This window comes from Diplodia corticola (genome assembly GCF_001883845.1).
Source record: "Diplodia corticola strain CBS 112549 chromosome Unknown scaffold22, whole genome shotgun sequence".
Classification (NCBI taxonomy): domain Eukaryota; kingdom Fungi; phylum Ascomycota; class Dothideomycetes; order Botryosphaeriales; family Botryosphaeriaceae; genus Diplodia; species Diplodia corticola.
In genome coordinates, this window is record NW_017971501.1 from 163,964 (window position 1) to 189,724 (window position 25,761).

The 25,761-nt window shown below is 57.8% G+C and overlaps 7 protein-coding genes across 7 annotated transcripts; 5 read left to right on the top strand and 2 right to left on the bottom strand.

Moving 5' to 3' along the window:
• Positions 1–1,708: 1,708 nt before the first annotated feature.
• Positions 1,709–4,687, bottom strand: BKCO1_2200050 (sporulation related domain protein; the record flags this gene model as incomplete). Its single annotated transcript, XM_020272849.1, has 1 exon — positions 1,709–4,687. One exon carries the CDS (start codon positions 4,685–4,687, stop codon positions 1,709–1,711), a length of 2,979 nt encoding a protein of 992 aa, XP_020130778.1.
• A 1,367-nt stretch (positions 4,688–6,054) lies between these two features.
• On the bottom strand, positions 6,055–7,748 carry BKCO1_2200051 (ribose-phosphate pyrophosphokinase; the record flags this gene model as incomplete). Its single annotated transcript, XM_020272850.1, has 7 exons — positions 6,055–6,111; positions 6,165–6,177; positions 6,231–6,307; positions 6,386–6,618; positions 6,671–6,919; positions 6,973–7,483; positions 7,539–7,748. The coding sequence occupies 7 exons, from the start codon at positions 7,746–7,748 to the stop codon at positions 6,055–6,057; spliced, it is 1,350 nt and encodes a 449-aa protein (XP_020130779.1).
• Positions 7,749–9,417: 1,669 nt separating this feature from the next.
• Positions 9,418–10,572, top strand: BKCO1_2200052 (metallo-beta-lactamase superfamily protein; the record flags this gene model as incomplete). The annotated part of the gene is made up of 1 exon (XM_020272851.1): positions 9,418–10,572. The coding sequence occupies one exon, from the start codon at positions 9,418–9,420 to the stop codon at positions 10,570–10,572; it is 1,155 nt and encodes a 384-aa protein (XP_020130780.1).
• A 2,305-nt stretch (positions 10,573–12,877) lies between these two features.
• BKCO1_2200053 (neutral trehalase) lies at positions 12,878–15,307 on the top strand (the record flags this gene model as incomplete). Its single annotated transcript, XM_020272852.1, has 5 exons — positions 12,878–13,006; positions 13,059–13,137; positions 13,199–13,320; positions 13,386–15,127; positions 15,181–15,307. The coding sequence occupies 5 exons, from the start codon at positions 12,878–12,880 to the stop codon at positions 15,305–15,307; spliced, it is 2,199 nt and encodes a 732-aa protein (XP_020130781.1).
• A 650-nt stretch (positions 15,308–15,957) lies between these two features.
• Positions 15,958–16,572, top strand: BKCO1_2200054 (multiprotein-bridging factor 1; the record flags this gene model as incomplete). Its single annotated transcript, XM_020272853.1, has 2 exons — positions 15,958–16,116; positions 16,258–16,572. 2 exons carry the CDS (start codon positions 15,958–15,960, stop codon positions 16,570–16,572), a joined length of 474 nt encoding a protein of 157 aa, XP_020130774.1.
• Positions 16,573–21,613: 5,041 nt separating this feature from the next.
• BKCO1_2200055 (opy2 protein) lies at positions 21,614–23,071 on the top strand (the record flags this gene model as incomplete). The annotated part of the gene is made up of 1 exon (XM_020272854.1): positions 21,614–23,071. The coding sequence occupies one exon, from the start codon at positions 21,614–21,616 to the stop codon at positions 23,069–23,071; it is 1,458 nt and encodes a 485-aa protein (XP_020130775.1).
• A 1,819-nt stretch (positions 23,072–24,890) lies between these two features.
• Positions 24,891–25,559, top strand: BKCO1_2200056 (uncharacterized protein; the record flags this gene model as incomplete). The annotated part of the gene is made up of 1 exon (XM_020272855.1): positions 24,891–25,559. The coding sequence occupies one exon, from the start codon at positions 24,891–24,893 to the stop codon at positions 25,557–25,559; it is 669 nt and encodes a 222-aa protein (XP_020130776.1).
• Positions 25,560–25,761: the final 202 nt, after the last annotated feature.

Consider the following 25,761-nt stretch of genomic DNA (forward strand, 5'->3'; position numbering starts at 1 on the left):
GAAAGCGTGGTAGGTGAAGCTGTATAGGGGAGAAGGGGCGACCATTTAAGAAACGAGAGAAGAAAAAAACCGAGAAGAACCGACCCTAGAGGCCGAGGCCGATTAGCGCCGTATAGTACCTACAGTCAAAAATCGGCTTTTGTTGCGCGAAGCACACGTCCGAAGTGAGCGGCTCCTTGAACAACAGACCACAGGCAGCGGCTGCGTCGGCCGCGCGCCGCGCTTAGCCTCTCAACGGCGGGATTGCACATGTCAGCAAAGGCGGCCGAAGCGGCGGCTCACGATAGGAGCGGCGAGCGGTGAGGTTGGTCGCAATAGGGAGAGCCCGCGGTTGATAGGGCTAGCTTGCCACGAGGGAGCTAGCCTGTCTAGGCACAACAGCCGAGCACCCTGCATCGTCACTGCCCAGCCTCAACCTTTCCCGCCGTCTGCAACAACCCCCTCTCCAAAGACGCCTTCGCAGCCTTTCCTCCACCCACTACTACAACTACACCGCAGTTCGCAGCGCACTTTGAAACCTCCGCTGCCCGAGTAGACGATTGTCCACTTTCCGATTGCATGTCACGATCACGTCAGGCATACAGGCACCATCAGTTACACGCTGACCGCGTACATTTTTATCTACAAGATTTGGACCCATGTTACTCGAACCCGCCTTACTCTTCTCTCCCCCAGCACAATGGATGACCAAAGGAACTAATCCAAGGCGATCCGTTGTGTAACTATACCTTTGTAAGTAGCTCAAGTAGATAGTCGGATGTAGATGCGAGTACTTAACCCATACAAATGCATCCAGGTATAGGGTTCCGCTACCCATGTAGGTGGAACTATGTCTTTTGTGTCACTCGCTGTGCCAGGAACAAGCAGCAGACCCTCGAACACGGCCGTTCTTCCCCCCATTCAGTCGTCTCCATCTTCGAGCACCTTGCTCATCACCAACCTCCAGAGTCTCAATAAATCAGCTCCGCCCATCCACTGGCCTCGGATGCACAGCCTCCAGCTCAACGAACTCGTTACATCCAGCCGGACCCGACAGCGCAAGTACACCCGCCAGCGACCCCACGAGGGGTCAAGCACGGCCAAGTAACAGCGATCGTCGGCGGGGGGATTCCAACTTCATCGAACGGAGCAGGGAGGGTGCATACGAGAACACGGTCTTCCATCTTCCATCTCCCCGTACAATCAGGCTGTGCATGTCTACTCAAAGAGCGCGACCGCGTCACCCGTGTGCTGGTTCGATTTCCAACTTCAGAAGCTCAGGGGCGTAGGAAGGTGCTGCCCTAGAAAGACTCGTGAGGAAGGCGATGAGGTCAGGCTCGGATCCGGTTCTGACTTTCAAGAGGAAAGGGGAGTGCTGAAGATGTTGATGAACCAGGAAGAGACAAGGAACAAGGAAGGGCCTCCGGACACCCAGAGCCCATAGGACAAAAAGGGGAAACAGGAAGGGCCTCCGGACACCTAGAACCTACAGGACAAAAAGGAGAAACAGGAACAAGGGCTAGAACAGTGGAGACACCAACCGCAAAATGCCAAAACAAAAACATGGGGGAGTGAGTAAACACACCGAACAAACTCAAACCTGCCAGTGGTATTAACTTTTTCTGACTTTTCGCCGTCGCCATGCAGAGAAGGACCATTTCTCGTTATTGCCATTTTTCCCTCCGTGAACGCCGTAAACCCCGTGAAACACATGCAGTTAGTTGGACTCTTAGAAGCCCCGGAGCTCCTTCATCTCACGCTCGTACTCTGCAAACTCCTTCTCGTCGCGCTCCTTGCGCTGGCTCTCGTCTTCAGGCTCCGATTCCAAAGCGAGCCTACGGTCAGCGACAAGCTTCTCGGACTCAAGACTGTACTCCGCAAAGTCCTTGCTCTCACCCTCGTCTTCACTCCCCGCCAGCCACATGAGATACTTGTCCTCCTCGGAACTCATCGCATCATCAAGAGCGACGCACTTCTCCCTCACCTCTTCGGTGAGCGCGTCGTAGATGCTGAACGCTTCGATGTCGTTGTTGCTTGCAGGGGTGCTCATACCCTGCGTGATCAGAGATGACTCCATGTTGTTTTCGACAATAGGACTCGACGGAGCACCCGGAGATGAGGACACGCCGCTGACATACTGGAGGCGCGAGCCCGTCTTGGGCTTGTGCTTCTCTGCCAATTCACGCTGGCGAGCCAGAGCGGCGTTGTGGTCTACCTTCGGAGTAGCACTGGGGACCGCAGCCGGCGTCTTGGAAGTGACATTGTCGTTGGCGGCCGACACTGACTGAGGAAGCTGAGCATGGGCTGGCGTGGGAGGCGGGGGAGGCTTCATGCTGTCCGACTGCGTGGGCTCACTGGCGGAATCCTCAGCATCGGAAGTCTTGGAAGAAGCATTGGCAGAAGACTTGGCAGAAGACTTGGGGGAAGCCTTGGGGGAAGACTTGGGGGAAGCCTTGGGGGAAGCCTTGGGAGAAGCCCTGGGGGAAGCCCTGGGGGAAGCCCTGGAGGAAGCCTTTGCAGAAGCCTTTGCAGACGGAGGCGTCGAGGCTGGAGCATTGCGCCGAGGCGAGGTGCTCTCCTCCAAGTCATCAGACATGGTTGAGGAGTCGTCGCTGTCATACTCTGGGGCGCTGAAGCTGCCGCTGCCTGCAATGTGACCAAACTTGCGCTGAGCTTTCTCTAGAAGCCGACGCTCGTCTTCGGTGATCTCCTCACCGTTCTTCTCCTTCCTGACAATTTCCTCTGCGCGGGCCTTGAGCTCGGCAGAATCCATTTTGCCATCTCTCCTGGGGGATTTCTGCTGTCGGAGCTGCTGCTCTGACATCTTGAAGACGTTCTCAGGCTTGTAGCCAGGATCTCCGGGCATGGCCATAAAGTATCCGTTGTAGACGGCCGACGGCGATGACTTCTTCGTCTGCGGAGGAACCACGTGAGTGGCCCAATAATTAGGGCTCTCGATTGAAAGGTCTTGGCTGAAACTGTTCTCCTGGTGCATGACGCGGAGCTCGTGATTGGCCACCATTGGATCTTCCTGACCTTCTTTCATAGCAGCCTTGCGGTAGCCGTTGCGCGGACGCTTCAAGCTCGGAGGGGTGTGTTCCATGGGGAGCTGAACAAAGTCATACTCGTCGTCGGTGTCATCATCTCCTGGGGATGGCATTGAAGTCCGGCGTCTCTTCGCACGGTGGCTGCTAGTATCGGGAGTCGGCTCGTCGTCGTAGCTGAAATACTCATCCAACATGCCAAAGCTACCCTTCTCACCAGGGCGACGAGCGGGGATGACGGTCGGGCTGGAGCGGCGACGCTTGTGACCTGGAATCTGCTTCGCTTCCTGCTGCTCTTTCACCTGCTGCACGTCGGATCGGCGACGGACCTCCGCGAGCTCGCGCTGACTCTCACGCAACTCGGCCTGGAGACGTTCAACGCGATCTTCCTGCTTCTCCGACAACTCGTGTCGTTTATCAGCATTCTTCTCACGCGGAGTGAGGCGAACGTTCCTGTTACGGATCCTGCGCTCTTGAGCCGCATTACTGGGTGAAGCGATGGTAGGGGACTCGGGAGACATTGCTAAGGGTGACTGGGGCTCGGCAGGTGCTGGGGTTCGGCTCCAAAGTTTCCTCACGGACGCGAGTGGGTTGAAGAAGAGATTGGCAAGACCGAAAGTACGCGCAGTGGTGGGTGGCTGCAGTTGCTGGTGCGCCTCTTCGGGTGTCTGAGGGCGTTCTGTTTCTTCGACCATGTCGTCATCGGCCACGTCTTCGTCAACAATGTCTTCCTCAGTTTCCGAGCCATCATTCTCAGTCTCCTCAGCGACCATTTCGACGTCGCCGGCCATGGCTTCATCCGCATCAGAGCTTGCGGTATCGTGCTCCACAATGTCATCATTTTCTGCTGTAGTCGCATCTTCACGCTCGGAGATCTCCTCCATGCTTGCGCCGGGATCGCGATAGATGCGTGGCTCTTGCCGCACTTCGGCAAACCAATCGTCGGGATCTTTGGGGTCGTTCTCGTCTTCGATGATACTCAGTGGCGTAGCATCCTTCAACAACTTCTTCTTGGAACGAGCCTGACGGGTCTTGGTTTTGAGGTTATCAGAGACCGGGGTAAGGGGAGACGCGATGCCAGCTTTCAACGCTGCGCGAGTGCGACGAACGGCTCCAGTGCGAGCGGGGGTTGCCGCGGCTTGTTCTTGCTCAATGTGCTGCTCGAGCGCCTTCTTGGTAGTAGCAGGAGCCTTCGCGGTAGACTTGCGTGCGCGGGACTTGGTGACTTTCTTCGTGTTACGATCCACGGTGGGCTGGCGCCTCGACCGCTTGTTGGTAGCCTTTGGTGCCGACGCAGTGTTGTCCGAGTCTTCGGACGCGGTGTTGTTCTTGGCCGAAGCCCTGGTTGCGGGGGCCGAAGCCTTGGATGAAGACACGGTAGCCGCGGGTGTAGAGACGGAAGCCTTGTCCGTTACGGCAGACACCTTGGAAGCAGCGGAAGCCTTGGTCTTACCAGTTGACTTCTTGGCAACTGGCGCCTTCTGGGCCGCAGCCGGGGCTGGGTGGGTGGTGGACGGCGCGTCTTGGACGGGCTGAGAGGACGATGATGTATTGTTGTTGGTGGAGGAAACCGCGTCCTTCTCCTTGAGCTTGGAACGCGTGCGACGAGCAGGCGGGCTGGAGAGGGCCGGGGCGGCCTTGGAGTTACGGGTCGCGCGTGCCATTGTGCAAGGACCGCGACAAACGCCAAGGGCTAGATGGATGGATTGAAAAGGTTGAAGTAAGGGTGGGTTGACGCGCGCAGGAGGCGGGTGGTGTGCGGGGACGCGCGCGCAACAGGAGGGGCGCAGAGCGACTTGCGGCCGGTCGCGACGCGTCGCGTGTGCACTACGGCGGTCCGAGCGGTCGCAGGAGTCGATTTGAACGTGTTGCGCGGTTGCGACGATGGGGCGTGGGGGTGGTAGCGATGGGGTTCTCGAAACACTTGCGAGCGAACGTCAACGCGACGTTCAAAAGTCGTCCAGGCGGCCGGCCCACGCCTCGCTAAAGTCCGAGCGTGCAGGGGATTTGCTTGGCGCGCTAGCCGAAAACCGCAACGTACTCGATGCAAACGAGATATTGGTCAAACCGTTGTGCGTTGACGGATGTGGGCGAGGTGCGTGAAGATAGGTGCGTGAGGGTCGGGAACGGCATGGCGAGGTGCGGGTGACCAATTTGTTTTTGTTGTGGTGGGCGCGTGGCCGAGGGCAGTCGCGTCGAGCAGGCACGCCAACCCCCGGCAACGCGTTGCTATGGCAGGTCAACTGAGCCGGAACCGTCTGGAAGGCCTGGATGGCAGTCCGTTGCCTATACATTGCGAGTTGCCAGCCAGACACCTTTTTGCTTTCAGCTTGCAGACCGCAGCTCCAGTCACCGCGCACACGCAAGTAAAGGATCCTTCAACAGCTTAACACTCGGCAACCCTAGCCATTTGATGAATGTGTTCCCGGTCGGGTGCGGCCGGTCGAGCTCAAATGGCTACATTGTCCAGCTCAAGTCTCATCCGCCCAAAAAGCGCATTGTTCCATTCGCACTCGTCTAGCATAGTTGCCTCGAGCCATTCGGTGTTGGCCGAGACAGATGACGCTACGATTCGTCAAGAAGCACGCGTCATGAATGCTCGTGGAACAAGACATGCGAGAAAACGGACCAAGTACTCGTCTTCCAACAGCTGTCCGCTTTGGGGGCGATAAGCAACCATTCTAGCTTATATAAATCTACTCGTTGCGCCTAGGAATACTGCAAGCCTACCTCGGTCAGTGCTCCCGTAAATCCAAGTGCGAGAGCAGGGGGGGACACGTTCTCGGAGATTGGTTATGCTATCTGGTGCAGGCTTCAGGTCGCATGGTAAAGCTGCGGCGTCCCTTGCAGAAGCCTTGTACGCAAACCAAACCTAGAAGTTTAGACTATCAATAAGGTGCTTACCGTCCATTCAGAGCAAGTTCAGAACATCGAATGTCAAATCCCCCAAACGCCTCAGGTCATGCAGAACAACGTTGTACAAGCGTCCCGGCTCGCGCCCGTTCCTGGTTCTAAATCGCCGGCAACCCGCTTAATCGTAGTTGAAAAGCACACTGATACTCTCGCCATGGTGCACGCGACGAATTGCCTAATGACATCAGTACTGAACATAATCGGACGTACTTGATAAAGCAAGCATACCTCCGCGAAAACGCTGCAATCTGTTAGTAAGGTGCTCCTTATCAATCATGGCAGGACACGACTTACTTTCCAATCTCGAGGACCTCTAGCTTGCTGCAATGCTCGAGGTGCTCCGTCTGGTCGACACTGTTCGTGACCACAAGCTGCAACAGTCAGTCAGTAACGCTCAGTGACAAGTCGTCTCCAGATTTCCCGGTGTCTCTGGGCTGGGTTTGTCCTACCTTATCAATTGCGCTGGCATTGATGCGGTCAATGGCATCGCCACTGAGAATGCCGTGAGTGACTAGCGCGTAGACTTTTGTTGCGCCCTCCTTCTTGAGCAGCTTTGCGGCCCTGGTAATAGTGTTTGACGTGTCGGCCAGGTCGTCCACGAGAATCGCCGTTCGCTCAGCAACGTCACCGACAAGCATCATTGTCGCATTTTGACGGTCAGTGATCTGGGTAGGGCGTCTCTCTGCGATGGGTGTCAGCGAAAGAGCTGTCATGAGAGTCACTGCAGATCTAACCCTTGTGGATGAGTGCAAAAGGCATGCCCAGGGCATCGGCAATGGCTGTTGCCCGCTTGGCTCCACCAGCATCCGGACTGACGACAACAGCCTCCCGATAGTCGGGGATGTGATATTGGATGTACTTGCGCAACAAGTGCCGGCCGTAAAGGTTATCAACGGGGATGTCGAAGAAACCCTGGTACTGAGGATCGTGCAGGTCCATGGTGATGACATGGTCAGCACCAGCACAGGTCAACAGGTCCGCGACTACTCCAGCATCAGCATTTCCACCCGCTAGACGGAGTTGTTCGCGAAGGTACCCAGTGTTCCTGCTTGGGCAACCCACTGCTTGTAACCGCGCTGCGGCTCAAACTTGGGCGGTTGTGTCACCAATCCGTTAACGCCATTAATTCCGTTGGCGGATGCATTCGAGGTGCCACGCTCGCGGGTGATGTAGTCTTGCTTGTCAGCGTCGCTCCCCACAGTGTGCAGGCCGGGTCCGTCCTTACGGTCTTCGCGAGCGGCTTTGGGAGGGCTGCTGTCGGGGGCGCCAGTGCGACGTTCGTCCATCTGTAGACGGCTCAGCTGCTTGTTCAAGCCATCCTGGCCACCGGGCAAGCTAACGCTCTCGGGGCGGCCAGGGGCCGGGGTTGCGGGCACGCTGTCGAAGCTGTAGTTTGCGGAGCGGCTGGCGTTGCTCGGGCCCTTTGCAAGCGGGGCGCCGCGTTTCTCGTACGGGATGTCGCTCTGGCGAGAGTACGGGAAGAGGGGCAGGACAGCGGTGACGCGCCTGGCCGAGGCGGTTTTGCAGGCAGATATAGTAATGAGGAGCTGCGGCGCGGCGTCAGTGGCCCAGCAATGCCCGAGTGCGCAGCATTCAGTATACCTCCATGAGGTGGTCATTGACCTTGCCTCCACCCGACTGAATGATGAAGACGTCCTTGCCGCGCACCGATTCTTGGACTTCCACACGCGTCTCGCCCACGGCAAATTTGCTCAAGAGAATCTGGGCGGGCGGGATGCCCAGGTGGTTGCAGATGGTCTCGGTGAGCTGGGGGTGGCTGCTGCCGCCCAGAATCACGAGGTTGCGGACCATGATGGCGCGCTGGGGGACGAGGACGGCGGGCTGCGAGGACGGCGAGCGTGTGGAGTAGGGTAGTAACAGACTCGCTCAGGCTGAGCGCGGGAGAAAGGCCGGCGGGCGGCAGCTGAGCGGAAGCAGCGGTGGGGGATCGAGGCGCGGTCGGGTGCGCTGCGGCGCGCGCTCAGGGAGTCAAACTATCGGAAGAGGCGCAGATGGCGGATGAGTGTCTGGCGCAGGGTGCGCATATCATGGTGGTCATTGTTGAAAAATTCCCAGCGCGGGGATGATTGGGTCGAGCTTCCGGCGTCTAGCACCACTCCCGCTTTCCCGTTTGCAACACCACCCGCTGCTCCCCATGCACTGCCCGCCCATTTGCATCCGCGAGCCGCCCTGGGTGCCCTGTCTCGCCTTGCGACGCGCAGCCTTCCATCTCGCCGCTTGCACTTGTGGCCGACGTCCGCCATGCACGCAGCGTCTTGCGGCAGCACTACTAGCTGCCACCCACCAGCGCCCGACCAGCCTATGCCTTTGTCGCCATTACTAACCCCACCTCGAGCTTGCTGCACGCCTGGGCTTGGAGCAGCCCAGCGCTGCCCAGCCTCCCGATTCAGAGCCGTCGCTCGGTGGGTCCGCTCCGACATCGCAGCGCAGCTTCTGGCGTTTCAGCCTCTCCGCTCCTGTCTGCGGCCGCCCGTCCCAGTCCCAATCTCTCCGCCTTGTTGGCCACCGAATGGTCAGATCCAAGGCTCGCCATGTTTCGCGGTGGTCTTTGTTATGTGAGACCTAAGCTTGGACTACTTCGCCTTTTCCGCTGCAGACCTGTGCATTCTTAGCTACTTCAAGACGTCTTCCTGGCAGCCATGTAACGTAAAGACATGTGAGCCTACTAATCAGGACCGAGGCTGGCAATCTGCGTTTGGACCCTCCAGGCGCGACATATCCATCCCAAGAGATGCCAAGTCGGGATGCATCAGTTTTGCTAAACAGATTCGATCGACTTCATCGGCGCTGGCGTAGTAAGTACTCGGTACTTTACTACCGTATGTATGTACTTTTGAACCCCATGCGGGCGGCACTGGAAGCGGCCTTGACTTCTTGAGAATTTTGCGAACAGCATACACGTCAGAAAGACCCGAGGCCATGCTTGCTCGCGACGAGGGATCGCATGGGTTCGACCATCGATATTAACCCTCGTGAAGGTCTATGTAGGATGCGCAGCTGTTACAACGTCTGCATCATCTCTTTGCCGCGAGCCAATTCGGCGTGTCGAGCGCGCTTCTACCATCTCATTTGAATTCCCAGAGCCGACGTGCGACTCTCGACCACTAGGACTTATTCTACCTGGATTCTTGTTGCACTTCAGCATCGTTGATAGATTGTGTTTGCTGGAGGACCCGCTTAGTGAAGTTCTTTGTAAGCTTCGGCTGTCCGTTGATCAGCGCGGCCGCTCAGCCGGAAGTGCGTCCTTGGCCAAGGTCACTCACGACGTGACGAATGTTCTTGACGTACCCTTCCCCGCACTTCCCCTCGCCGTGTCATTGGAGACTGTAGATCCAGGCTCTAGGGGGCTACCAAGTATAAATGGGGCCGACATCTCGGGTCCAAGGCGAGTTTGCGGAGGATATCCCAGGAGTGCCCGCATTGCCTTTGGATTGTCCCCAGGAAGAGGAGTGTACGCAACATGTCCCAAAACGGCAATATTCAGCCTCAGGCTTACCCCTCCCTCAATATCCCCGCATCGTCCACATGTCTGGATGTCAGCATCATCAACACTTCGACCAACTTAGTTTGCCCTGCCGACGGTTTTGTCAAGCCTGTATTGAAGGGCCATGAAGCGATCAACATGCCAACATGTTCGTTCCATATCCGCCACCCCTCCGGAAAAGAGATCCTCTTCGACTTGGGCTGCCGAAAAGATTGGTGGAACTTCTCTCCGGCAGTAGTTGCGTCGGTCAAAAAGCTCATTCTTGGATTGGACATTACGAAGGACGTCGCTGAGATACTCACGGAAGGTGGTGTGGATCTGAACCGCATCAACTCCATCGTAATCTCGCACTGGCACTTTGACCACACTGGAAACCCATCACTTTTCCCCAAGTCTGCAGAGCTCGTTTTTGGCCCTGGGTTCAAGGAGGAGTTCACGCCCGGCTACCCAACGAACCCGAAGGGCGTGATGCTCGACTCCGATTTTGAGGGCCGAAATGTGCGCGAGGTGGCATTTTCGCAAGACTTCAAGATCGGAGATTATGAAGCGCATGACTTTTTCGGAGACGGCTCATTCTACGTGCTCAACGTGCCCGGGCATGCCGTTGGCCACATATCAGCTCTTGCCCGCACGACTCCCGATACCTTTGTGTTCATGGGAGGCGACGTATGCCACTTTGGAGGATCCTATAGGCCCACCATCTACGCACCTATGCCGGAGACTATTCCAGAAGACGTCCCACTGGATCGGAACCGCTTTCGCTTGCCGTGTCCGTGCTCGATGTTCACAGCCTGCCATCCGGACCAACAGAACGCGCGCACGAAGCCGTACTACGAGGTGAGTCGAGAGGAGGGTAGCTGGTACGTCGACCCGCCGTCGGCACAACAGTCGATCAATCGACTGAAGGCTTTCGATGCGGATCCCAACGTCTTTGTGTGCATAGCGCATGACGAAGGTCTGGTAGACGTGGTCGATTGGTTTCCAAACGGAACAATCACCGAGTGGAAGAAAAAAGGGTGGAAGGAAAAGAGCCGATGGGGCTTTCTCAACGCGTTGCCAATTGATGGAAAGCCTGCGGCGGAGCCCTTCTGCCCCGGTTTGATGAAAGATGGAAAAGTTGCAAACCTTTAATTCAACACGGAGGAGAGATCGTGATGAAGCCTCAATGGAGTAGTCCTTTGAGGGGCTTCACGGCTGCAGAGATTAAGCCCAATTGGGCTCTCTATTCTGGGTAGATAATGTGTGCGGCTCATCGTTCCTCAACAGGTTGAGCTCTACTTTCCTCCGTTCCGGTATTTCTCACAGTTGGTCATACATGTACATATATATAAGGTGGGGCCCGGAAGTTTGGTGGCTATTGACGGCCTTGAAGTATCGGGATGATTGCACGTACACATGTGCTTCGCCATGGAGGGCATCAGAATTCGGCACCCCATAATTCCGTTCTTTGATCTTGCACGTGGCTTGGTCAGTTTCGCTGGATGTCGAATGAGGTAGTTCGGCTGGTTTCTAGCAATGCATATAATTTGTGCGCACGTCTCTTGAACCCAGTAAAGCAAAGCGGTACTGTAGGTACTGATACATCAATCAGTGTGATGAAGAACCATGGGTTCCAATTATCTCCGTGAGATCCCGCGGGATGGAGAAATACGGGCTGGCGTACCGGGAGTCAACATCATTCCTCTGTACCGGTAGCTTGGATCTTCATCAGCCGAATGTATCTAGGGATAGGCCGGTCAATTTCTTAGGAATCGGCATGTAGAGATCAACAAAGATTCATCGGGCGTTATCGGGAACGTGGAGTGCAATATTGGGAGCATGCATTTCCTCCTCCCTGTGAGAGGCCAGCGCACATGATGCAAGAGCTCGACTGTTTGCTAGCCATGACCTTGTGATGGCTGGCATGCGGGACGGACAGATATCACATGTCTGAAGATGCCCTCGACTCGGTTTCTGTACCATACACCAAAAAAGATTCTGACAAGGTTGCACCACCCACAAGTGCGGAGCTATCAATCACACGACGTCCGCCCATGTCGCACAATGCGGGAGGTACAGGAGCCGCAGGACGATCGTTTAAATTTTGAGAAAAAGTCCCTCATGCACAGCGCTCTGATCTGTGTTAGATACGTTATGTAGTCGGCGGCGAGCGAGTGCTTATATCTGCATTTGGCTTTGGACGAACCGCAGACACCTCCCCATGCCGATACCCATACTTTGCAACATCGTGGGCACGTGAAGGAATTGACGCATACGGCTTCTTGAGCTGGACCAGAAAAGTAGGAGAGATTTATCCTTGCGTCTCCGTGGCGTGAACCACCAGGCTCGTATGGGCTGGCGAAGCGAGCGGTGGGCTAGCCACGGACGGAAATCCGATGGCCGGCTGCAAAACCGCCGGCTGCTACGTGCAAATCATATTTCTCAATGCCGGTGTCTGGTCAGGATGGGCGGCAGATGGCGCACACATTGACAGTGTCGTGCCTCAACCAGGTTAATGCGGGAGGCGCTCAGCACATGCCACCGGTGAAAAGGCCCTGGTTCTGAGGCTGCACCTGCACACACATATGCGAGTTCTTGGACGTTGGCTCGGAGGCTGACACGGCACACCGCCGGTTGCAGCGTGGAGGCGTCGGGGACGGGTTCCGCATGCCTTAGCCTTGCAGATAAGCCGTCAGACCTTCATCACATCCCGGCGGCATATCTCGGGTGCGATGCGAGGAGAGGTGAGGAGGACGAACGGGGGTATGACGTATCGTGGACCCTCCAAAACAATGACGCTGGCGGTGATCTCATTGGCCGTGAATTGGCGTCTGGACGGGAGCGAAGGGACGGCGGTCGACGGCCGCTGTCGCCGGCCGGCGTGGCCAGCGTGGCCAGGCGGGCAGGCGGCCAGCGGGCAGGTGTCGCCAGGAGGGTGCGCAACGGGCGGCCCAGCGCATGCGGAGAATGGGCAGCTGCATCGCGGCGTATTGGAGGCGTGCGCGCAGAGACAGAGTCGTCGCCGCAACAAAGCATGCGCGCCTTCTCCCTAGGTAGCCGTTCCACGTCCCTGTGGCAAGCCCGATCGCCGACGGAACGCTGCCCCTCCATTACGTTGCCGCGCCTGCTGCCCGCGTGCAGCAGCGCCGTCGGAGGTACAAGACTTCCCGCCGCGCCCTATCCCGCCGTCTCGCACTTCGCTCCATTGCAGACTTACCCGCCTACTGCCAGTCTCTTTATTCCCTACTCTGCAGCTTAGCTCTGGACCCTCCTACGCCGTGCCACACGAGCCACGACTCGCACGCGTGACCGCCGACACGAGCCTCCCAGTCTTCTCCCCACGCTGCTCGAGCTCCGTACCAGCTTGTACCACGACCAGCCCCTGCCGCCAATAGTTGCGCAAACCTTTCCCTTCGTTCCTCCTCCGCCCAACCCCCCTCCGCCCTACCAGCGTGCAATGAGCTCGCAGCAATCCGGTCCCCGTCACCATCGCAGCTCTACCAACGACATCGACCCCCTGTCTGCGGCACAAATCTACTATGGCGACTCTCACAAGAAGAAGGCCAAGACGCGCACCTACTCGGGTGTAAGTGCAATCCTCGGCCTGAGCGAGCAAGAGCTGACATGTGCTCAACCAGGTCTTCGAGACTGGAAGGCACAATCTGAATGCCGCCGTGGCCGCTGGCTTGAAGCAGCCGGGCCGCAGGTCCAGCCACGGTGAGCATTTTCCATTCTCCATGCCGAGCTCTGGATTCGTGCTGACGCCGACACTTTGCAGATGAGCATGCTTCTCAACCTCGCAAGTTCCTTATTCCTGTCGAGGAAACGTTGAAGACCCTGCTCGAGCGCGAGGACACCGATCAGAACTACCAGATTACCATTGAGGATGCGGGCCCGAAGGTACGTACAATGGTGGAGGTGGCAGTCGATCTGGGAGAGGTTACGGAGCTAACAGAGTGCTCCAGGTGCTTTCGGTCGGCACCGCTGCTTCCAATGGACTCAATCGTTTTGACGTCCGTGGGACCTACATGCTCGCCAACCTCCTGCAGGAGCTCACGCTCGCAAAAGACTACGGTCGCAAGACGATTGTCCTCGACGAGGCCCGTCTCAACGAGAACCCCGTCAGCCGCCTTTCACGTCTGATCAGAGATACCTTCTGGAACAACCTCACTCGCCGAACCGACTCCTCCAACATCTCCCGCATTGCCCGCGATCCCAAGGATTGGACAGACAATCCGCACCCGAGGATTTATGTTCCACGTGGTGCTCCGGAGCAGTACGAGTACTATCTCAAGCATGCAAAGGAGCACCCGGATGAGAAACTGGAGGTCATCTACCTGGCCGAAGACTGTGCAAACGATGATTACGTGCGGGATCTGAACGATGCCCCCGGCCTCCTTGCCCTGGATATGGAGGAATACACCAACGACCAGGGCGAGAAGGATTTTCGCGGCAAGCCTTTCGTTGTTCCAGGTGGTAGGTTCAACGAGCTCTACGGCTGGGACAGCTACATGGAGTCGCTTGGCTTGCTAGTGAACGACCGCGTTGATTTGGTGAAGGCCATGGTCGAGAATTTCTGCTTCTGCATCAAGCACTACGGCAAGATCCTCAACGGAAACCGGACGTACTATCTTGGCCGCTCACAGCCGCCGTTCCTCACGGACATGTGTCTCCGTGTCTACGATCGTATCAAGCACGAGCCTGGAGCCCATGACTTCTTGAAAGCCTCAATCATGGCGGCGATCAAGGAGTACTACAGTGTGTGGACAGCAGTTCCGCGCTATGACCCAGAGACCGGGTTGTCGAGATACCACCCCGCTGGTGTCGGTGTGCCTCCGGAGACTGAAGCCAGCCATTTCGTTCACATTCTGGAGCCGTATGCGGAGAAGCACAACATGACCTTCGAAGAATTTGTTCAGGCCTACAATCATCGCAAGGTCGTCGAGCCTGAACTTGACGTGTACTTCATGCACGATCGTGCAGTCCGCGAATCTGGTCACGACACATCCTACCGCCTGGAACGCGTTGCAGGTGATCTCGCCACTGTCGACTTGAACTCGCTGCTCTACAAATACGAGACGGATATCGCTCGCACGATCCGCGCTCATTTTGGTGATCGTCTTGCTATTCCTGCTGAATTCTGCGTTGCGGGGCAGGAACCGGGTCATGTCGAAAGTTCGGCTGCCTGGGACCGCCGCGCAAAGAAGAGAAAGGCTGCTATGGAGAAGCTGATGTGGAATGAAGAAGAAGGAATGTTCTTCGACTACAACACGGTTGATAAGAAGCAGACTGGTTATGAGAGTGCGACTACGTTTTGGCCAATGTGGGCTGGTGTTGCCACTCCTCGCCAGGCAGCCGCGCTGGTGACCAAGGCTCTCCCGAAGCTGGAAGAATTCGGTGGTCTCGTCTCAGGTACTGAGAAGTCCCGTGGCGAAGTTGGTCTCGAGCGCCCCAATCGTCAGTGGGACTATCCGTTTGGGTGGGCCCCGCAGCAGATGCTTGCATGGGTGGGGCTCCAACGTTTCGGCTACGAGATTGAGGCTCAGCGCCTTGCGTACAAGTGGTGTTACATGGTCACCAAGGCTTTCGTCGATTTCAACGGTGTCGTCGTGGAGAAGTACGATGTCACCAGGCCCATTGACCCGCATAGGGTTGAGGCAGAGTACGGCAACCAAGGCAGCGACTTCAAGGGCGTTCCTCGTGAAGGGTAAGTGCTCAATTCCCCTTGATATTTCATCGAATCTGCTAACTCGCATCAAGCTTTGGTTGGGTTAACGCCAGCTACGTGTATGGCTTGCAAATGCTGAATGCCCATATGAGGCGCGCATTGGGGGCTCTGACGCCGTGGGACACGTTCACCAAGGCCACTGAGGCTCTTGGCTACTAGTAAATCCCTGGCTTCATACATGGCCGTGCAAAATCCAGACGAAAGTGGTGTGCCTCGTTCCCCTCGGTCTCAGCATCTCATGGGCATCCATCATACCTTGGCTGTTATTTTGAGCCTGCAGCACTGGGAGGAAACCCGGACGAAAAGGGAAGGTCCATGGAGGCTACGATTACGGATCAAACGAAGCACTTGACGATTGAGTATTAGCGAGCTTCAGAATAGCGTTTAGGATATCCAAATCATGAATACCTTATTAGGGCCGGAGCCAAACCCCCAAGCGCTTCTGGTCGCTCATGCAGGGGCTCTCTAGCGATGGCTCACAGTGATGGGCAGGTGGTGGCGGTAATGCCGTGACTTCCTCTCTAGGACACCGAGTCGAAGTGGTGGCCACGGAGCGCAGGCCGAGGGCTGGAAACCCATGGAAACACGGCTGCAAGCGGTTAGTGGGCTGACTAAGTCGGGCGGCGACGGTGATGACTCCCCCACAAGACGTCAAGCGCGCCCGCCGCTCTCGCCGGCGTGCCTTCACCTCGCAGCCCTCATAAAAGCCGCTTTTTCCTGCTTAACTCCACCTTCCATCAACCGCACACCATCTTACCCGCCACTCAACGTCTACCCACAACTACCTACCTACCAACAACACCTCAATCATGTCTGACTGGGAGAACGTCACCAAGATCGGCAGCCGTGTCCGCGGCGGCCCCGCTGCCCCTCGCGAGACTGTCGTCCGTGGCAAGAGCGCACTCAACGCTGCTCAGAGGAGCGGTGGCGTCGTCGCTACGGAGAAGAAGTTTGCGTCTGCCAATACCGTGAGTACCCCAAATGTTGCCACCTTGCGCATTCCCATCGCATGCTGTCAGCCGCAGGACCTGATGTCAGGACCTTGGCTTGCGCACGCGCACAGCCATACACAGCCTTTGGTGTAACTTGAGCTGACTCAATCGTTGCAGCGCTCCGCCGTCGAGGGCCAGCACCTCACCAAGGTCGACCGCTCGGATGACATTGTGAAGCCCAAGACCGTGGGCACCAAGGTCGGGGATGCCATCAAGAAGGCGCGCGCAGAGGCAAAGAACGACAAGGGCGGCACCATGACCCAGAAGGACCTGGCCACAAAGTGCAACTCGACCCCCACCATCATCGCCGACTTCGAGCGCGGCACCGCTGCGCCCGACCAGAAGCTGCTCGGCAACATGGAACGCACGCTCAACGTCATTCTGCGGGGCGACAAGATCGGCGAGCCCAAGTTCCCCAACAAGAAGAAATAAGTGCGTGCACTCCCCGTGTCGGGGCTGGCACCATTTTCTTGAAGGAGCGCTCTCGTGTCCTGGTGGACGGGTGTGCGCGGATGCTGGTGGGACTGAGGATACCCTGCTGCTCTGTTACTGCAGCGGAGTGGCCTGTAGGGTCGGTTGCGCTTTGAAACCCCCCCAATGCGTGTCGAGAGGCGGAGATGATGGGGCTGCGTGCGGACTTGCTGGATTATTTTAGCGGGCGTTTTACAGTGGACAGCGGCTGGATGACGGCTTGACAACGGTACGAAAAGGCCCGTTCTCTTTTCTTTTTCCTGGTTGGGTTACTGCGGTGTTGCTGCTTGCACGGTCATTTTTCCGTCTGGCTTGCTTTTCTCTTCAGAATGAAGGAAAAACAGAAAAAACCCGCAAAATAGATGAATTAGACCACTGGGTTAGACGACCATTGCCTCCGACGTGTCTAGCTGCATGGAATCATTTCGGCTATCTCTCTCTAACACTCCAGTCACTCTGATTGATTGCGCAGATCCACGAATCTCAGCACGTCGTACACGGTCGTATTCTGACATGCGCGATCTTTGCCACCCCATGGCGCCAAGGGTTCTGGCCCTTGGACCACCCGCGCGTTATCCCGAAGGGGGCTATGCACTACCGGAGCATTCTCGATGGCATCTTCCAATCACTGTTGAGCAAAGGAAATCTGGTATGGTACGGTAGGAAAATTGGTTGGGCACATTTTCTCCTTCTTTCCTCCCCCCTTGCCTGATGAGTATCCCGATATCAGCCGGTCATCAAGCGCTAAAAAGACTACGTACTGGACAGCAGCGTGCATGCGTCTGTCCGCCCCCCCTCTCCATTCAAAATCTGTCAGGAGCGTTTTCGGACGGGGTCAGGGTGATGATGACTGGGTATACACGTGTGCCGTGCCTAGCGCACATGTCCGCCGTTGGCGGTGTGAAACGAACGGCTGGCTGGCTGGCTGGCTGGCTGGCTGGCGGGCGGACGGGGGAAAGCGGGTAGGGCTGACATGGATCTACGTGACGGTGTTTCCGATGTCAGTCTGGATGACGTGGTTGGAGCGGTGGTGGGAAGAGAGCGTTCGTCTAGACCATCAAGAAATACATGGGGCAACCCGCAAGTGGGTACATACGGGCAAGGCGACCACATGGGTGGTGCCGGATCGTCGGCAGCCACGTCCGGCTGGAGAGACCGGTCCAGCTGCTCCAGGCTTCCAGTGACGTGTGAACGGCTTCGTGTGCGTGGCTTGTTTGTGAGGCGGGTTTGCTTGCCGCTTCGGTGGCGCCGGTGGACAAGCAATCGGATGCTCCGCATCGAAGGTGAAATTGCAAGTATCATTTGGGGATATCCTACCCATCCACTCCTTAGCGTGGAAGCGTGAAACCCAAACTCAATTCTCAGATTGTTCGGGATCCGTGTTGCCATGTGGTTAACCTGATTGGGAAACACACAGCGTAGCTTTGTCTCTACACTAGAGCGACCTATGAAGTTTAAGCAAACTACAAGTTACTCGGCCTCGCTTCCAGGCAGCACCAGTTCACTCGACTCAGACGTCATGCTTGGGCGTATTCGCATGGCCCACGTCTTCGAGACGGAAAAGCTGTTCCAGAAGCCAAACGTGCGGTGAGCCTCGCTGGCCAGGGAGGATGTTGAGTGGGGAGCGAGCTTCACGTGAACATCATGATGAGTTACAAAGTTCGTAAAAGAGGCGAAAGACTAAATAGAGAGAGAGAGAGAGAGAGAGAAATAAATAAATCATGAGGCTCGACTAACACTCGCTTATGCTTTGGTCGCATACTCTGACGAAAAAGCGAGCAACTAAGGCTGAGTCGCAGCCGAATATAGCATTACTAGCATGTGGTTCATGCGGTCAGTGTTGCGTGTCTTGCAAGATCGACACCTCCTCCCTTGTCTCATCAATGACAAAGCACGGTCCTCGCCAGCATGATGCAAAGGGGCCTAGCTAAAACGTGTTGGCCACCTTGTGGCTGCCCCCACCAGGTCAGTCCATAAGCTGTGGCTTCTGCTGTGCACGCGTCAGGCCGAGAAAGCACGTGTGCTACGATTCCCACTGTTTTTGATGAAAGCTTGTGCGTGTGCTGATCCTCAGGCTGTATAGCTTTGCTTCCAGCGGGCAGGACCTTTTTGCTCCCGCATGTTTCCGCGTGTACAATATGTGTAGCCAAGTGGCTTTCTAGTGGTTCGTTGCGAGCGCCTCGTTTCCTATCTTTGACCGGCTTCGGATTTTGAACGCGGTCCGGCAGACTAGTCTGAAGAGCAAGGCCGCTTCTGCTCCTTCTCAATAGAAGTTCCGAAGGTCGAAACGAAAGGGAATTGAAGAATGATACCGGTTGAACACGTATGATGGGCAATGCTGGCTTTGGAGGGACAGTCCTCATAGCACAGTAGGAAGTCGGGGTGATGAGACGGTTGCTCGCTTCGAACACTTCGGGCATGGCGTCCACCAGGTGGCGATCTAATCACTCCAGAAATATCTTCTCGATCTCTGCTCGTCAGATTATCGAAACGCGAGCCTGTGCGCTTTCTTTCGAGTCTCCAATAGTCGCAATACGGATAGAACACGACGCCGGTGATGGCACCTAGCTTTTCAATATACGTGTACTGCCTCCTCCTCGCCTCCTAGTAAAGGAGCTCGCCGAGAGGCGCAGCTTGAGTATACTTTGGGTAAACGTTAGCATCGGTACGCGTAAGCTTTGGATGGGTCTAGAGCCATCCACGTTCCCACAACAAAGACTTGCCATGGCTTACGTATCCTTCGTAACGCTAAATAGCGAAAGTAGGTCTTTCGATTCTAGAGGTGAGCAGCAGGGCTTTTCGAGCGTAAGGCTGGCGTTCCCCGACTGTCAATGCGTAAAGCTTGTGAAGGTTCAAGCGATGAGGGACGAAAGACGGCAAGAAGGCCAAGGGAACAATGGAGAGTTTGTGCGTTGTCTTGAAAGCCTGAAAGTTTCTTTGTCTTAGACATGGCCAAGTCTAGACTTCGATACGATAGATTCTCGCGCAATTGACCCACATCACACGGGTGGCCTTTCGAGGGAAGTATCGATGTGCAGAACTTGCGCAGGAAAATCTTCATCGTTGACGAACGTGGCGATTGCTAGCGATCCCTTATGTCCGAGTCTAAGCAAGGCATCAGATCGGCAGCATAAGCTTCGCGGAGGCGGGATAGTTAGATAGGTAGTTGTCATTTGCAAGTGAGATGGTTGATGAATGCGGAAGGGATGTGGTCGGACAATGGTAGATGCAACTGCTTCAGGAATCAAGGAATTCCGGGCTTGGTGACTGCTCTACTGAGTGGTCTGCCGGTGACTGAATATCAGGAGCCCGACCTTGCAGTTAGCTGGACGATGACAGTTGCAGAAGACGGTGCTTGGTGTGGGATATCTTGTACAGAGCCCCTTGCTCTTGTGGCGATCCTCAACGAACTGCGCCGGCCGATGAGTGTAGCGATCATGGGAGCGTCCAAATCGGCAATCGACGCCCTTGGCAGAGGCGGCCATAGATCAGTATTGGAAAAGTCGAGACGGCGTGCCTGCATTGCAAGATAGACATTGGACCCTGAAGAACGGAACATTCTTGTACGAAACGGGGAAAATGCAATGGGATGTCGATGATGCGCCCAACGATCTTCGCCAACCGCACCTCATGATCGTTGGTGCCACGGGAACGAGGCCAATGGCAGCAGAGGTGTGGAGAGCGATGTGCGTGCCTGAGGCAATGGCGGACCGGAAGCGGAGGGGAATATTGGCTCATTAAAGGCCAGGGCATCCTTTCGGTTAATCCGCCGGTAAATGGCGAGCCCGTCAGGAGAAGGCAAGGGACGGCGCTGCACCGTCAGCACCCGGCCGCGGGCTCGAGGCCGGATCATCGCTGCGAAACATGGGAGCGGCCCCGCGGGCCAAACGTGCTAGCGGGCTCTCTGCCTCTCTCCGCAAGGTGTTGAGCGTGGGAGAGGCCTGTCGCGCTGAAACGGCCGGGCCTGTGGGGAGCGGGCTCGCGGGCTCGCTGCAGAGGCGTCCTTGCAATCTCGCACGAGGCGCAGTGGGCTGTGGCGAAGCCGGTCAGCGCGTGTGGAGGGCTGCAGCTGGTGGAGAGCTCCGTTTGGCTCTGCGATTCATCATTAATCTCGGCGCCGGGGTCAGGCCACCAGGCGCCAGGCACAGCAAGCACCGCAGGCACAGCAGGCCGGCGACTGGCAGCCGGCGCCGTTGAGCGGGGCAGCGGGTGCCTGGTGCGCCCAGTTGCACACGCTGCGCGGCCGGCCGCAAGCAGTCGCCAGGCACCGCAGCGCGCGGCTCGCTGCTCTGGCGGCAAAAATAGCAGAGGGCTGCCGCGGCTAGGCCCGGTCGGGCCCGCACTGCTGCGTCGTCAAAAGGGCCGGCGCGGCCTGTGCGGGCTTTGAGATTTGATTGATTGCGGTGGGCGCCGTGGCTTGGGCTGAAAGGAAGAAGCTTGCATGCAGCGACTGCGCGGGCTGCGCGGGCTGCCGTCAGGCGGGGGACGGCGCGGGCGCATGCGGCTCGGTTGAAACAGCGCAGCGTGTTTGCTGCTGGCCGCTGCCAAGGCGGGTGATGAAAGGCGTGCGCCGATCCGGAGGGCGTGCGCGTGGGTCGAGACTGCTGCGTCCCGGCACATCGAGCGTGCCTGGCTCCCGCCCCGTCCGCTGCCCTCTTCTCCACCCCAACCGCTCCCCGTCCATAACCACTGCTCACCGCCGTGCCGCTGGCCCTGTGGTACCCTGTCACTCGTTACTCCTCCTTCATTCCGTTCTCTACCTCCCCGACGCCCAGCCTTGCCGGCCTCGCCCTGAATAAAGCCCGGATTGCCCTCCTGCCACCCGCTGATCGCTGCCGCGCGTCGCTTGCTATCACCACTTCCCCTTCTCACGCTCGCCGTTCGCTGGTCGACGCACACCATAGATATCCTCTCCAACTGGCTGCCGCCTTGAGCGCAGCCCACGTCCCAGCCCTGTCTGCCCTCCGTCCCGTCTCTCGCTCCCGTTCCGTCCTTCGCAACCATGGCCTCCAACAAAGGTTTGTATCCCGCTGCCGCCGCCCTCGTCCCGGCCGTGCCCGCTGACAGTCCGACAGCCATCGAGCACACGCTGCGCACCATCTTCCGTCGCTGCTACCAATGTCCCGAAGAGACGCCCTCGTGTCCCACGTGCAGTGACGGCGAATACTGCTCACAGCTCCTGTCGTCATGCACCCAGTGCGCTTCCGCCGTATGCGTCAAGATGGACGGTTCGCCCGGCACTGAAAAGAAGTCTGGCGGCACCAATGTTGGCGCCATCGCAGGCGGCGTCGTCGGCGGCGTCGCCGTGCTCCTCATCCTCACGTTCTTGGTCTGGAAGTTCTATTACAAGGGCAAGAGAAGGCAATACGATGAATCCGATCACTGGTCCCACATGGACGTCGAGCAGGAGAAGGGTGCCAATGACTTCACCATGAGACGAGACGCACGGGCATCCACGCACACTGTCGCCTCCATGGCCTCGACCGTCCTTACCCGAGCCTCGAACATCATTCAAATCGCCTACATTCCCGGTGTCACGAACCGCTCCGGTGCCCCGTCCCCTGGCACACTTGTCCCCCCCGTGCCCCCGATTCCAAGCGCCCACTCCGGTACCGCCAGTCCTTACTCGGAGCAGCACTTCTTTGTTCCCGGCGATCTGCGCGACTCGACCTACTCTGGATTGTCCGCCGGTCGTTCGAGCATCTCGCCTAGTCTGGCCCGCAGCAGTGTCGCTACCACCATCTACCGCAACAACGCCGTCATCTCGCCTCTTCCCGCGCAAACCATTGTTCGTGGCAAGGCCGCCGTTGTCAGTGTCAAGTCAAACAGCTCAGGCAGCCCGACTGAAACTCCTGGATCTGAGACGCCTCCTGTTCCCTCCATCAACTATGACCAATTGGAGAAGGAGGGCAGGAGCCCCAAGGGTGGCTTCAAGATTCAAATGCCCCACTCCTCGGATAAAGCCGGTGTCAGCCCTCAAGGATCGGTAAAGAGCGTCCAGATTGGCAAGCCGAAGGCCCTCACCATCACGAAGGCAAAGAAGTCGAAGACGTCATTGGCAAACGAAGTCAGCATGGCTGCCGCGGGCGGTCCCTCAGAAGACTCGGGTTCGAGAGGGAAATCGCCGACCGCTGATAGGATACCAATCAAGATGCGACCCTTGACGGAGGTCTCGATCACGGACTCGGCCGCATCGGGACCGGAATACAAGAGCCACATGGATGACGATTCTTCAGACGATGAGGACGACGACAAGGCTGGAGTCCGCGATAGCAACGTCACGGAGATCCAGGACACGCCCGGCATGGCGCAGAGCCCATTTGCGGACAGCAACAGGGCCGAAAACCTGGAGACTGTGATTGAGGAGGCAACCAAGCGGGCAAGCAAGGACGTAACAGGCGGTCTTGGCAACGCACGAGCACGAAGCCCGTTCGGGGACGAGAATGCGTTGAAAGAGTGAAGGGCATGAGAGGCTGGGTCTTCGACCTTGTTGATGACATTTCCACAGGAAGCGGGCGCGCCAGCGACTCAGGAGCCAAGGAGCGCTCATCTATCCGCTACACTTTTCGGGCGCCGGCCGACGACCAGGCGCGGTGCCTTCCTTTTTCGCTGCTGGAACCCCCCAAGACGCTGGCTCGCTCAAGGATTTCTGAGGCTGAATATGGCTTTTTTTTTTTCACATGTTTCAGAATGACGGAGATTTGGATGAGCGACTTGAAACTGGCGGGCCCTTGGGACCGATTCCGTTCGGAGCGCGCCCAGCGTGTAACAGCGGCGCACTTGAGGTGCTTACTTATTATTCCCCACTTGGCCACGGATGGCCGTCCGACTCTCTCGCAGTTTCTTACGATTTATTGTTTATCTTTGGGAGGGCTTAGCGATGTCGATTTGCGCACTACTACCCCGCAGTATCTATCTTATGTGTTTATTTTTGGGCGGAAGGGCTCAGCGCGAAAAGATTGGCAGTTTGCCTTTTTGTAGTAGTTAGGGTTGATGTCGCACTGGTCAGAGTCGTCGGGAGCAACAGGCGCCAGAGCAGGCGTCGCGTGCTGAATGATATGCTTTCTCACACACCTTCCGCCCGAAATCGCAAAGCAGTGACTCGAGACGAGCGCTAAGGTTCATGCGTGGCAGGCGGCAGGCGCCACGACAGGCAAGTGCGGCAGGACGGCACAGTCGATCAGCGGGGACAAGGGGGACGGCGTCGTTGCATGGCGCGCGTCAAGCCTTTCGAAGCATGGCGCGTGTGAGGGGCCGCCCACGCGGGCGGGAGCAGCATTATTTATCTGATGGACGACGCCCTTCAGCTGCCATGTTCCGACGGCCGCGACGACAGCGACGACGGCAGCTGGCGTTGATGTCATGTCGGCGGCCGCAGCCCGAGGGCTTGACGGCTCAGCCCTGCCGGGCCTGGCGCTTGCCGCGAAAAGGTGCCGTAGTGGGCGGTAGTGGGCGGTAGTGGGCGGTAGCCGGCCGACCGATCCGCATGCGGCTCCACCTCACGCCGCGCTTGGGCAACCGTGTGGTGTCTGATGCTTTATCGTTTTCGCATCTCTGGCGACTTTTCGACAAAACGCTGCGCGGCCAGCGGTGTCAGTTGGCTGCGCTGCGCCTCGCCTGATGCAACCCTCCCTCTGTCGCTCCGCCCGCCCCCACACCTTCGCCATGAATCCTTCCAGCTGCGCCATTCGCATCCTTCTCTCCGCGACTCAGCGCTGCGCGACGGCGTCGTGGCCCGTCGCTGACGGTTGCCTCGGGGTCCCATGAGCAGCGCAGCGCAGCACAGCACAGCGCAGCATGCCCAGGGGTGGGCCGAGTCATCCGCTCGGTACGTAGGCAGCTCTATGTGCCCCAGGCTAGCGCTTATTTGTCCGGGTTTCTACGAGCGCACGTCCGCCAAACGCTGAGCACTCAGCCCAACTCAGCCGCGTTGGTTCAATCTCCTCTGCACTTTACGCCCGACGATCATCTTGGTACTGTCTTTTTTGCGGACCATGGCGTGTTGGAAGGCCGATTATAAGGCTCCACGCCGCCGCCTACCCTGACAGCTCTCCGCCCAGTTTCCTCCGCTCTCCACCCGAAAGCCACCACCAACACTTTGCCATCCTGCCTGCGCATGCATTCCTGTCTTCATTCCTTGCCACCGAGAGGTTTCAGCAGAGACAGCTAAGAGCGTTCAACTCGATATAAATACCAATCCATTTCCGTTGCCATACCGTGCTCTCCATCTCCCACAGCCACCGGACCACCAAAAAAAAAAAAACAAAACCACCATCACCATGGGCTCAATGGACGGCATCCCCTCCATCGACGAGGTCCTCGTCCAAAACACCGTGGGCCCCTCCATCGCCAGCGGCCACCCCACCAAGGCCACCGCATCCCCCACCTACCAAACCGTCGAAACGATCCACGTGCCCGCCCTGCCATCGCCGCCCGTCACCGTCACCGCCGCCGCGCCGCCGGTCCCGCCGCGCTCCTGGGCCAGGCACAGCCGCTACTACTCCTCGACGGACTCGGTCAACGTCACCACCACGACCACGACCACGGCCGCCCCCACGGGCTACACGCACCAGCCCTCGGCCATGGCCAACCCCGTCGACGACGACACGGTGCCCCGCACGCGCAGCCGCCCGCGCTCGCGCTCCCTCTTCTCCTTCCGCTCGCGCTCCTCGTCCACGTCGAGCGGCAGCCGCACCAGCCTCGACTACGGCGACGACTCGTTCGACGACGACGCCCGCGTGGCGGCCGCGCGCAAGGGCGGCGCCGGCGCCGGCGGCAGCCTCAAGATGAGGCAGAAGAAGCAGAACGACGCCAAGGGCAGGGGCGGGGGCGCCCGCGCCCGCACCAACAGCGTGCACGCCGCCGCCGTGCTGCCCGCCGTGCTGGTGCTGAGCGCCGAGTGCTTCACGCCCGGGCCGCGCGAGGGCGCTGCCGAGCAGGTCAAGTGAATGAGTGGGTTGGGTTGGGTTGAGAGGCGCGCGGGGGAGATGATGATGATGATGATGAGTGGAGGCGAAGTGATCTTCGGGATCGCCCTTTCTTCTTTCCTTCTTCTTTCTCCCCTCCTTCTCTTTTACCCCTCGCTTTTTTCTGCTGCAATGTTCAAGTGGCGAGGGGGAGGAGGAGGTGGTGGTGGAGAAGAAGCCTTCT